The sequence below is a fragment of the Schistocerca piceifrons genome, chromosome 4, assembly GCF_021461385.2.
Source record: "Schistocerca piceifrons isolate TAMUIC-IGC-003096 chromosome 4, iqSchPice1.1, whole genome shotgun sequence".
NCBI classification, from domain to species: Eukaryota; Metazoa; Arthropoda; class Insecta; order Orthoptera; family Acrididae; genus Schistocerca; species Schistocerca piceifrons.
Window position 1 is genome coordinate 620,947,890 of NC_060141.1, and position 13,971 is coordinate 620,961,860.

Here is a 13,971-nt window from a genome sequence, read left to right on the forward strand (position 1 = left end):
CCCGCCAATCGCCGACTCACGCACCGCCGCCTTCCGTTCTCAAAGAGTTGTGTCCTCTCTCTCTACTCGCGGTCGGCCCAAGCCTCTGCACTAGGAAATTAATCGTACTGTCAGAGATACCACTGGCGCCAGTCCCGCGACGGCTCACTCGGAATATTGTATTCCCTAAGGATTTACGAAATGAAGTGTCCTATGCGTCTTGCTCCAACTTCCATTCCTTGTTCAAAGACTGTTAATTCCTGTTATGTGACCATAATCACGTCGGAAACCTTCTCACATGAATCACCCAAGTAGAAATGACAGCTCCGCCAATGCTCTGCCCTTTTATACCTAGTGCATGCGATCTACCGCCATTTGTGTATGTGCACACCGGTATCCCAAGATTAGTCACCTCAGTGTATGTATAGAGCTAATCTGTACATCTCACCACTTCAGCTCCCCTAGTGGTTTCCTATTTGTGTGATTTCGCCCTGAGGGAGGCAGCAGGTGGAGTCACCGGCTTTTTATCGTTGGGTAGCTATAGTTTCCAGCCCTGTGGCCGTGAGCAGGTCCTTGTTCGTTCTAGCTGATGGAGACGCCGAGTTAGCGCGGCCGGTTGTTACTGCTCACCATAAAAAGTTACAACATGAGAACGTGACGTTGCACAGATAGCAGACGGTCCCCTGGATTTTGTGACAGTTGTGCAGAGCGACATTTGTGCGGAGATACCACGTTTTCACATTTCTGCGTAGTCCAAGGCTCTTCCTTTCACATTCATTGGCTTTTCTAACTGACAACCAGGCTGTCACCTTTCAGTCTAACCTAGACCTCCGTCTGTGCTACAGATCAGTCTGTCAAAACAGCCAGGATTTTTTCTTTCATATTCGTTGACTTTGCCAACTCATAAACAGACTGCCTTACCCCGTTATCAGCAACAGCCCGAGGCACATGATAAGTGTCACTCGATTCGAGTGTTCCAACCGCCCCCTCCTGATCTCGCTTGGCTCTGTCTCTTTGTTCTGCACAGCACTGTCCCTTTTGCTTTGTCCCATCTTGGATTGCTAATGTTCTTTGCCTTCTACTCTTTACCGTCAGATGATACAGGTTGAACTGGAGATGACTCGAAAGGAGCCACCACGTTGCTAGCGTATATCCAACACCAAACACATGAAGACGGCCGGAAGAATCTGCACCGAAAGTATCGTGATACCAAATTACCGACATTCGATAGTTCTGCCGAAGTCTCATGGAAACACTTTTTGTGCGGTTATGGGAAGATTAACTTGCTTTCTGCTACGTATCATGGCATTGATATACACGCCTCAGACAAAGAAAGAAAGAGATGACGGGTTTACAAAAGTTCAGCTTTTAGGCCTACGCTCTTTGGCAGTGCCTGAAACGATGCACATTACCTTTTTTTAATATTGATATACTGTATCATCCTGCAACAAGACGGATTGTTCTTACTACTTATTAAAAATGAATTATGCGCGTATGTGTGTACTGAATTGAGCTCTTCTTGTATGCAGTGATACTTTCTTAAGTCCGCCCCGATAGCTGAGTGGTGCCGGCACGGTAGCTCAGCGTGTTCGGTCAGAGCTGATTGGCCTCTGTAATAAAAGAACTGAGTGAAAGGATCAACAACAAACTTGAACGGATGTCATGTGACGTCCACAACGAACAAAATGCAAAAAAAAAAAAAAAAAAAAAAAAAAATTTCCATACATTCTTAAAATTTGTTAAATACGAAATTATTTAAAATGCACTTGAAACATAATCAGAATAGTGGATTTCATTCACTGTTCGACTCGTATACTGACCATTTAGTATTTCCCAAAGCCAAAATACTTCGTTATCTATGAAAATAGAAAATTCAAAATTTTGAAAATTGCACGTTAGTGATAGTAAATTTAGTTACTGATTAACTTTAGCATGACTATTGAGAGAAAAAGAAATTTAAAACAAACGGAAGGCTCAGTGGTATTTGACCCCAAATTCTCAATATAAAAATAAATAAGTGGCAAAACATCATCATAAGCAACAACACCGGTTTTCGTGAGCCTTTAGTTTCTTTACTGCACTGTCAGCTTCTCTCGCCTAATCACAAATTCAGCAAATATTACAGTGAGTTCGCGTCGCGGCAAGCAATCGTAGACACCATTTTTCATCGCATCAAATATAGAATTAATTATAGGGCCGACAATTAGACTGTGGTAACTTGAGAATTTATTTTAAATAATTTACAATAGTTCTATTTTTAATTACAAACGTTGCTGAGAAGAATGAAATGACTGATAGAGAAGGAACATTAAATGGGTGACGACTGGCTTTGGAAGCGATAAAAACGATAATGAGCATACAAATAAATTTAGAGTTATTACAATACACTTTAGGTTTCAAATTTAAATGCAAATAATTTTGTACATGTGCGAGCTTCCTTTACATATCACTTCATCAGTTAACTCTCTGGATATTGCTGGTGTTTCATATCGTGGTTGGATTCCGAAGAGTAGTGTCAACAATGGCTGATGAATACTAGTATTCGTCGATCTCGTGATGAAATTTATGATTCCAGGTTCATCATTCAATCATTTTAAGTGATGTTCCAGCCCATATCTTCTTCTATTAACGGAACCCAGGTGTTGATTCCGCTATCAGAATATACACAGCGTAAACTGTGATGTCGTCAGTCATATGACCACACCGCCACCTGAGAGATCGATCCGCCGGATGCGATTCTCTTAATAAACGGAACAGAAGAACGGCTGTGTTAGCCAAAGAGTACACAGCCAATCGCAGTACTTATGCTCGCCTAGTGCAGTTGTGCCAGTCTACAGTTCGTAGCCGTGCTCAGTGGTCAGCCAGCGCCGATTTTAGTCAGTCATCGTCTGCAGCTCAGTCTTTGCTGGCATCAAGTCTTTGTAGCTCCGTTCCAAGTTCGTCTTCAAATTCACCGGATTCGACATTCAAGATTACGAGAGATGAATTCGTCACTGCAAGATTTGTGACTTGTAAATTATGCCATTCTACAAACGCTTTGTCCAGTCGCTTCTTCTATAATTGTCAACCAACTGATCATGGAGTACAGCAAAGGTAAGTAATAAATACTTTCTTATTTTGTACTCCTGCTAATTAATTGTGTTTTCCTGTTGTAGCTACCAAGCAGTCTTGGCAAAGTAGACCCCACGTTTCCACCTCCTTGGCTACCTCATAATTGCCACCTCGTGTTGATGGACTCGATTATGGTGGAAGATCGAGAGCCATCATAAACAATTCATGACTCAATATAAACTGCCGTCCACTATCCACTTCAGTAATCAGCACTATATCGTAATTGTTATATGTCTATACCTTTTGTTAATTAAAGCACCCCGTCGCATTTTTCTGTCTATATGTGGATGCTAATCTCAGGAACTTCTGTTAGGATTTTGATGTGGTTTTCACTGGTGGTTAGGCTGATTCACAGTAAGGTTTGAGACACATCTGTGACCAGAAATATCCCCAGACCGGTCTCCGGTAAGGCATGTGTGGGGCCAGCTCAGACATAAAAACTCCAGCCCAGTGCAGTATCCAGGATATCCTCAGCTCTCTATTCTCTTTTCGAAAATTAAAAAGTATTAAAATTTGATTAAAATGTTGTTAATTAATCAAATTTTTTCCCAGTTACTGCGCGAGTACTGGAGATTATAAATATTCAGCTTTTAAAAGGACGAAGCAGAGAACGAGAGAATCAGTAAAAATTAATTTGCACAAACCTATTTCTCGTCGTTTGTTATAAGTTCTTCTTTCTCTTGGCAGACTCGCCGTAGGTTAATGATTACTTCATGCTAAAGCTGCAACGAGGAATCCATCTGTTTATCCATACATCAAATCAGTAATACCATGAAACAGGAATACATTTTCTTTTCAAATTTATTTTATTCCGTATTTTCAGTTTTCATATACTCGTATTAACACGCTTCTTGACATTGATTGCTAACTTTCAACCGTTGCGTCTCATAAGAACTGCTTCGCCAACTACCTCAGCACTGCCTCCCATCAAAACGTAATACGTGCTCCAAACGAACAAGAGCAGAGATACATCAATTTCAGTACAAAGAACATGGAGGTAAAAATGGAAGGTAGCTGTCATTGCGTCACAAACTTGAAGCCGACGTCCACCATCTTATGTAGCCCAAAACAATAGATTCACCACATTTATACCTCTATTGTTCACCGCGGTGATACTTTCCCATGACGTCGCTCTGACGCTCCCGTGCCCAGTTTCGACATTTGTTGATATCTATTGGCTTTTTCAGTCTTATACCAAATAGCATCTGATGCTTTGGTTGTGTGGAGACGTAGTTGCTTCCTCAAAAATGCCAGCTTGCGTCGTTCACGGGTGAACTAATCGATCCGATATAACCTAAAGTTTAAAGGAATCACCTTTCATCGTAAGTGGAGCCGATGGAGCAAAATTTTCTTTTGAATAGATGCATTATGGTCGTGATGTTTATTTTTATTTATTCCTGTGTTTTTCAGTCCTTCCAAACCGCAAACGGTCCGACATCCGAGCCACGATGTATCACGTGTCTTATCCCCGCATAACACACTCCTAAGTGACTGGTCATATTCTTGGTGCAGCATCTCATACCCTAAATTTCTCCAGCCGATAATAATTATTCGTTGTTCACATTTCCTCCCTCTTTAAAAGAGGTTCTGGCTAGAACAGCCGGAGACAACGGTCAGTTTGTGTGTATGATTATATGGATGTGTGCGTGTGTGTGTGCATTCTTAGCTTCCTCTTTGATGAAAGCTTTGGCCAAAAACTCTTTTTATTGTGCTTGCCTGCTGCTTGGCGTGTAAGTTGCAATCTCTCCGCTTCGAAGTATAGTTATTTCCTCATGAAGTTTGTTTTAAATAATCCACTGCGCTTCAACAGGAACAATTATGTACATAATTACAGTACCAGAAGAAAAATTATATTCGGTATGCCACATTAAAGTTGTCTGTGGCACAAGTATTGGGTATCAATGCAGCAACCAAAAGCTTTGATAACGTTTCCAACCAAAAGTTTTGATCATTTACACAGTGATATAAAATGCCTGACAGACAGCAAAGCAAAATTTGAAACTAAACTAAAAACATTTTTCTTTGACAACTCCTTCTACTCCACAGAAGACTATCTATTATTGTAATGCGCAAATGGTGATGGATAGGAATTACTAACATCTGTGCTTAATTAAAAAACAAAAATCTAATAAATGATCAGTTAAGAAGGCATATTAAAAATATTGAATGTAAAATGATTAGTTCCTCAACATTATGATTTGTCATGAAAATGATACATGGAACATGAAACTAAATAACTATTGATATTTCACAAATAACGGTATTTGAAATTCAGATCTAAACTGGGGCAGGGGATAAAAAAAACGTAGATTTCCAGTTATGATATGTTTCGCTATTCCTGAAATACTGACAAATTTACTGACGAGAAATGTTCCGGGTAAAGAGGCTACTGTTGGGAAGGTAGGCCTTTATGTTACACATTACTAAAATATGGCTTACATTCATGTTGAAGCAAAATATCCATTTTACGGAGTGTAAGCGTTTGAGACCATTCCCTTAAACACATTTACCGTATTGTACAATACGGTAACGTGCTTAAAAATAATATCGTTTTTTATCCTATAAATTGGTATTATTGGTCACACACTGAATGAAGCTTCATAGGTAAGATTTCATAGTGAGAAGATGTGAAACTACAGTGAAATTGATCCACCGACAATCTAATAAAACAGGAACTCCATTCTGTATGGATTTATATGCACTTCTGTATCTTTGATATTTTAATAATCGTTCACTTTGTTGACATGCACCAGGTACGATAGCATGTCTTGATTCTTTCCCTGCTGCATACATTTATGGGCTAGCAAAGAACATGTAGGTAAATGTTTCGCAAACGTGAATGTTGAAAATGCTGTGCATACGAGCTGAAAGCTGAAAATGTAAGGAAAAAGAAGCAATGCACTGAAGGAAACAAACATTGGTTTCGGATTTCCAGCTTCCTCTGCTACCGATACAAACACAGTAAAAGTGGAATTAAAAAAAAAATGGTTCAAATGGCTCTGAGCACTATGGAACTCAACTGCTGAGGTCATTAGTCCCCTAGAACTTAGAACTAGTTAAACCTAACTAACCTAAGGACATCACAAACATCCATGCCCGAGGCAGGATTCGAACCTGCGACCGTAGCGGTCTTGCGGTTCCAGACTGCAGCGCCTTTAACCGCACGGCCACTTCGGCCGGCTGGAATTAAATGAGTTACGAAAGCTTGCTTGTTACATAACCTACTTCTCTTCTTGGTTATTCGAAATACATCAACAACAAAAAATTACATTAATGAGGTCACAAGTGCCGTATTACTTGAGCAAATTCGCATTCTAGGAGAGAAAAACATTCGAAATTGCGTTCCTGACTCTATATTATTCATGTAAGCACTATAATTTTTTGTATTTAAAGCTGTTATTTGCACACGATAAAAATAATGAACAAGAAGCAATCGTGAACAGCGGTCTTCTATTGTTTTGGGCTGTTTACAACAGCGGCAGGCCCCGCCCACTTTGGCTTCGAAACGACGTACAGCGTAAATCTATAGCGCCATCTCCCTTCTTTTTCTACTTCCCTGACCATCTCCCTCCCTTTTTTTTTACCTCTGCGATAAACATATGTTTAACTGCTCGATATAATCAATACCCTTGATCAAACAATTATAATTCAATTAATATTTCTTGAAAGTGGCCTTCTACTGATTTCGTCTTTATGTACAGTTATAGATAACATTATGTATGATTACTGGACTGGAGCATAAGTTCGTAGCGTTTTCCCATTAGTTTAATAAACACATCAGATACACATGACAGAGCCAGCCGCTGTGACCGAGCAGTTCTAGGCGCTTCAGTCTGGAACCGCGCGACCGCTACGGTCGCAGGTTCGAATCCTACCTCGGGCATGGATGTGTGTGATGTCCTTAGGTTAGTTAGGTTTAAGTAGTTCTACGTTCTAGGGGACTGATGACCTCAGATGTTAAGTCCCATAGTGCTCAGAGCTATTTGATTTGAACACATGACAGAAATTTTAGTCATCAATAATATATTCTCCATCAGTGTTTAGAACAGTCTGGCAGTGGTGGGATAACTTTTAGATTCTGCGGATATAGAAATCACGTGATTTTTAGGCGAAGAACTCGTCATGTTCGGATTGCATTTTCATCCGGAAAGGAAGTTCCTTGAAGGTTATTCTATGGAGAGCGGAAAAGGTGAAAATCTGAGGGCACAAGATTATGTGAATAAGGTGGCTGAGGAATAACTTCCCAACCCAGCTCCTGTACAGAGTTTTTTGGCAGTCTAGCAGAATGCGGGTGGGTGTTATCGTGGAGTAGCATAAAGTCTTCCTGGTCGGTGTTCCCCGATTGCGTCTACAAGACGCCTTAGTTGTTAACAATAAATGTCAGTAGTGACGATTACATCCAGGATAAGCAATTCGTAGTACCCACATCGTCGATGTTACACTAGAGGCACAACATTACCATGTGTGGAGTTTTTGCTTTGTTTGGGCTCACCCATTCATTTCTTTTCCTTACCTTAGTATGTTGTTGTTGTGGTTTTCTGTCCAGAGACTGGTTTGATGCAGCTCTAGATGCTACTGTATCCTCTGCAAGCCTCTTCATCTCCGAACGACTACTACAAACTACATCCCTGTAAATCCGCTTACTGTATTCATCTCTTGGTCTCCCTCTACGATTTCTTCTCTACGCTTCCCTACAATACTAAATTAGTGATACCTCCATGCCTCAGAATGTGTCCTACCAATAGATCCCTTCTTTTAGTCAAGTTGTGCCAAAAATTCCTCTTCGCCTCAATTCTATTCAGTAGCCCTACCTGTTCATTAGTTACGTGATCTACCCATCTAATCTTCAGCATTCTTCTGTAGCACCACATTTCGGAAGTTTCTATTCTCTTCTTGCCTAAACTATTTATCGTCCATGTTTCACTTCCATACATGGCTACAACCCATTCAAAAATATTCAGAAAAAACTTCCTAACACTTAAATCTATACTTGTTGTTAACAAATTTTTCTTCTTCAGAAACGCCTTCCTTGTCATTGCCAGTCTATATTTTATATCCTCTCTACTTAAACCATGATCAGTTATTTTGGTCCCCAAATAACAAAACTCGTCTCCTACTTTAAGTGTCTCATTTCCTAATCTAATTCTTTCAACATCACATGATTTAATTCGACTACATTCGATTATCCTCGTTTTGTTTTTGTTGATGTTCATCTTATATCCGCCTTTCAAGACACTGTCCATTCCGTTCAGCTACTCTTCCAGGTCCTCAGACAGAATTACAATGTCATCGGCGAACCTCAAAGTTTTTATTTCTTCTCCGTGGATTTTAATTCATAATCCATATTTTTCTTTTGTTTCCTTTGCTGCTTGCTCAATATACAGATTGAATAACATCGGGGATAGGCTACAACCCTGTCTCACTCCCTTCTCAAAAACTGTTTCCCTATTGTGCCCCTCCACTCTTATAACTGCCATCTGGTTTCAGTACAAACTGTAAATAGCCTTTCGCTCCCTGTATTTTACCCCTGCCACCTTCATGATTTGAAACAGTGTTCCAGTCAACATTGTCAAAACCTTTCTCTAAGTCTACAAATGCTAGAAATCTATCTTCCAAGATAAATCGTGTTCCAACATTTCTGCAGAATCCAAACTGATACTCGCCGAAGTCGGTTTCTACAAGTTTTTCCATTCGTCTGTAAAGAATTCGAGTTAGTTTTTTGCTACCATGACTTATTAAACTGACAGTTCGGTAATTTTCACACCTGTCAACACTTGCTTTCTTTGGGATTGGAATTATTATATTGTTCTTGAAGTCTGAGGGTATTTCGCCTGTCTCATACATCATGCTCACCAGATCGTAGAGTTTTGTCAGGCCTGGCTCTCCCAAGGCCGTCAGTAGTTCTAATGGAATGTTGTCTACTCCCGGGGCCTTGTTTCGACTTAGGTCAATCAGTGCTCTGTCAAACTCTTCACGCAGTATCATATCTCCCATTTCATTTTCATCTACGTACTCTTTCGTCTCCATAATATTACCCTCCAGTACATCGCCCTTGTATAGACGCTCTGTATTCCTTCCACATTTCTGTCTTCCCTTGTTTGCTTAGAACTGGTTTTCCATCTGAGCTCTTGATATTCACGCAAGTGGTTCTCCTTTCTCCAAAGGTCTCTTTAATTTTCCTGTAGGCAGTACCTATCATATCCCTAGTGATATATACCTCTACATACTTACATTTGTCCTCTAGCCATCCCTGTTTAGCCATTTTGCACTTCCTGTCGATTTCTTAGACGTTTGCATTCCTTTTTGTCTGCTTCATTTCCTGCATTTTTATATTTTCTCCTTCCATCAATTAAATTCAGAATCTCTTCTGTTACGCAAGGATTTCTACTAACCCTCTTCGTTTTACCTACTTCATCCTCTGCTGCCTTCACTGTTTCATCTCTCAAAGCTTACCATTCTTCTTCTGCTGTATTTCTTTCCCCCGTTTTTGTCAATCGTTTCCTAACGCTCTTTCTGGAACTCTCTACAACCTCTGGTTCTTTCAGTTTATCCAGGTCCCATCTCCTTAAATTCCCACCTTTTTGTCGTTTCTTCAGTTTTAAGCTACAGTTCATAACCAACAGATTGTGGTCAGAGTCCACATCTACCCCTGGAAATGTCTTACAATTTAAAACCTGGTTCCTGAATCTCTGTCTTACCATTATATAATCTGATACCTTCTAGTATCTCCAGGATTCTTCCATGTATACAACCTTCTTTCATGATTCTTGAACCAAGTATTAGCTATAATCAGTTTATGTTCTGGGCAAAATTCTACCAGACGGCTTCCTCTTTCATTCCTTACCCTCATTCCATATTCACCTACTACTTTTCCTTCTCTTCATTTTCCTACTATAGAATTTCAGTCCCCAATGACTATTACTTTTTCGTCTCCCTTCGCTATCTGAATAATTTCTTTTATCTCATCATACATTTCTTCAGTCTGTTCGTTATCTGCGGAGCTAGTTGGCATATAAACTTCTACTTCAATATTAAGCGTTGCTTCGTGTGTATCATAGCTACAATAATGCGTTCACTATGCTGTTCATAGTAGCTTACACACGATCCTATTTTTTTTATTCATTATTAAATCCACTCCGGCATTACCCTTATTTGACTTTGTATTTATAACCCTATATTCACCTGACCAGCAGTCTTGATCCTCCTGCCACCGATCGTCACTAATGCCCACTATATCTAGCTTTAACATATCCATTTCCCTTTTTGAATTTTCTGACCTGCCTGCCCGATTAAGGGATCTGACATTCCACGCTCCGATCCATAGAATGCCAGTTTTCTTTCTCCTGATAACGACATCCTCTTGAGTAGTCCCCGCCCGGAGATCCGAATGGGGGACTATTTTACCTCCGGAATATTTTACCCGAGAGGACGCCATCATCATTTAACCATACAATAAAGCTGCATTCCCCCGGGAAAAATTACGGCTGTAGTTTCCCCTTGCTTTCAGCTGTTCGCAGTACCAGCACAGCAAGGCCTTTTCGGTTAATGTTACAAAGCCAGGTCAGTCAGTCATCCAGACTGTTGTCCCTCCAACTACTGAAAAGGCTGCTGCCCCTCTTCAGGAATCACAGATTTGTCTGGCCTCTCAACAGATACCACTCCGTTGTGGTTGCAGCTACGGTACGACTATCTGTATCGCTGAGGCTTGGATGCCTCCCCACCAACGGCAAGCTCCCCATGGTTCATGGGAGGAGGTACGTTAGCATAAAGACACAATTTCTCTTCCTCAGTAAAGATACAGGACACGAATGGTCAGTGTTGTTCATGAGACAATTTAAGATGAGCAAATAGAGTTACACATATGACCACTCACTTATTTTTTTTGATTTTGACTTAGAGCATGCGGTACCCATACACCTGATATTTGAGCCTTCCCCACTGCATGCAAACGTCGCTCGAAAGTTGAATGGTCACAGTTCGTCACATTTGACATAGTTCTCGAGGACACTGATGTGGATTTTTGTTGATTAGTGCGTTCAATCGATTTTTATCGAACCCCGAAGGTCTTTCTGATCGTGAAGAGTCACTAATGTCAAAACGATCCCCCACAAGACGAGAAAACCATTTTATTGCCGTGCTCTGTCCAATAGCATTATCCCCATACATGACCCGAATGTTTCTGGCTGTCTCCGCTGCCGTCGCCCTTTTATTGAACTCAAACAGATGAATATGTTGGAAATGTTACGATTTCTCCACTTAGCTTTCCATTTTCTGGCATCCATAGCTCCACACACTATCTCCAAATGGCGAATAATACACTACTGGCCATTAAAACTGCTACACCAAGAAGAAATGCAGATAATAAACGGGTAATCATTGGACAAATATATTATACTAGAACTGACATGTGATTACTTTTTCACGCAGTTTGAGTGCATAGGTCCTGAGAAATCAGTACCCAGCACAACCACCTCTGGCCGTAATAACGGCCTTGATACGCCTGGGCATTGAGTCAAACAGAGCTTGGATGGCGTGTACAGGTACAGCTGCCCATGCAGCTTCCAGACGATACCACAGCCCATCAAGAGTGGTGACTGGCATATTATGATGAGCCTGTTGCTAGGCCACCATTGACCAGAATTTTCAATTGGTGAGAGATCTGGAGAATGTGCTGGCCAGGGCAGCAGTCGAACATTTTCTGTATCCAGAAGGGCCCGTACAGGACCTGCAACACGCGGTCGTGCATTATCCTGCTGAAATGTAGGGTTTAGCAGGGATGGAATGAAGGGTAAAGCAACGGATCGTAACACATCTGAAATGTAACGTCCACTGTTCAAAGTGCCGTCAATGCGAACAAGAGGTGACGGAGACGCGTAACCAATGGCATCCCATACCATCACGCCGGGTGATACGCAATATGGCGATGACGAATACACGCTTCCAATGTGCGTTGACCGCAATGTCGCCAAACACGGATGCGACCATCATGATGCTGTAAACAGAACCTGAATTCATCCAAAAAAATGACGTTTTGCCATTCGTGCACCCAGGTTCGTCGTTGAGTGCAGCATCGCAGGCGCTCCTGTCTGTGGTGCAGCGTCAAGGGTAACCGCAGCCATGGTCTCCGAGCTGATAGTCCATGCTGCTGCAAACGTCGTCGAACTGTTCGTGCAGATGGTTGTTGTCTTGCAAACGTCCCCATCTGCTGACTCAGGGATCGAGACGTGGCTGCACGGTCCGTTACAGCCATGCGGAAGAGATGACTGTCATCTCAACTGCTAGTGATACGAGGCCGTTCTGATCCAGCACGGTGTTCCGTATTACCCTCCTGAACCCACCGATTCCATATTCTGCTAACAGTCATGGGATCTCGACCAGCGCGAGCAGCAATGTCGCGATACGATAAACCGCAATCGCGATAGGCTACAATCCGACGTCGGAAACGTGATGGTACGCATTTCTCATCCTTACGCGAGGCATCACAAGAACGTTTCACCAGGCAACGCCAGTCAACTGCTGTTTGTGTATGAGAAATCGGTTGGAAACTTTCGTCATGTCAGCACGTTGTAGGTGTCGCCAGCGGCGCCAACCTTGTGTGAATGCTCTGAAAAGCTAATCATTTGCATATGACGGCATCTTCTTCCTGTCGGTTATATTTCGCGTCTGTAGCACGTCATCTTCGTGGTGTAGCAATTTTATTGGCCAGTGGTGTATTATCGCCATACATGGCCCGAATGTTTCTGGCTGCCTCCGCTGATGTCGCCCCTTTATTGAACTCAAACAGATGAATATGTTGGAAATTTTCTGGCATCCATAGTTCAACACACTGTCTCCAAATGACGATATGTTCCACAGACTATCTCCAAATGACGATAATATGTAAACTCAAATAGCAACAGAAAACTACAATTAAAAAATGTCAGTCCATAAACAAGCCGAAAGCAACCTGAATACCAACATGCAAAATAAAAACGTTACGAATTTATGCACCATCCTAACACCTTAATATCTCCGTGCGCTGTCACACACCTTGTGAGCAGTACGTGGCCGCCTCGTGTTGCAGCCTGAACACGGTGCGGCTGTGGCTGCCGCAGATCTTCACGACGATGGAGGAGTTCTACGAGGCGCAGCGGCTGCTGGGGCTGGAGGGGCAGGACGCCTACATGTGCGAGGCGCTCACCTTCCGCGAGCGCAACGCCACGCTGGCCGCGGCCGTCGCCTCCGCGGCCTTCGACACCGCCAGCGGCAACGGCACCGCCGTCGCTTCCGCAGGGGCCGCCGCCTGCGTGCCCGTGAGTACCACAGTCCTCCTCACGCTGCCAGGGAGCCAACCACCACTCTGCTACCGATTTCCAGTGACACAAAACTATCTATATCCGAATCCCGCTCCAGCTACTGCCGGGCCTGGGTACTGACGAGTCCTCTCCATTTGGCTCGGTCCTCTCACCACTTTTCTTCCTCCACTTGCTGCCAGGTCACACCTCTCCTTTCTACAGATATTCTCACTCCCATTTTCCACCGTGTTCTTGGGCGCCCTCTAGGTCTTTTCCCACCCATCTTTAGTTCTTCCATAATTTTGGGGAGTCTCTGCTCATGCATCCTCTTAACATGCCCATACCATCTTAATCTCTTTTTTCAATTTCTTCTCTCATACTTTCTCGTTGAAGGTCCTTTCTAATCTCTACATTCCTTACTCTGTCCATTCTTGTTTTTCCCTTAACTGCTCTGAGAAATTTCATTTCCCCCGCCTGCAGTGTGCTCCAGTCCCTTTCTGTCATTGTCCATGTTTCTCCACCATAGGTGACAATAGGGATGTAATAATTCTTATACATAAGGAGTTATGCTCTTTCTGAAACTTCATTATTCCAAATCAGGTGTTAT

The 13,971-nt window shown here is 42.2% G+C and overlaps 1 protein-coding gene across 1 annotated transcript in view; it reads left to right on the plus strand.

The window, feature by feature from the left end:
* Positions 1 to 13,971, plus strand: part of LOC124796069 (synaptic vesicle glycoprotein 2A-like) — a 121,949-nt gene that overhangs the window by 64,009 nt on the left and 43,969 nt on the right. Inside the window, exon 7 of the mRNA XM_047260155.1 lies at positions 13,154 to 13,313. Coding sequence (XP_047116111.1) covers positions 13,154 to 13,313 — 160 coding nt within the window. The remainder of the gene's footprint in view (positions 1 to 13,153; positions 13,314 to 13,971) is intronic.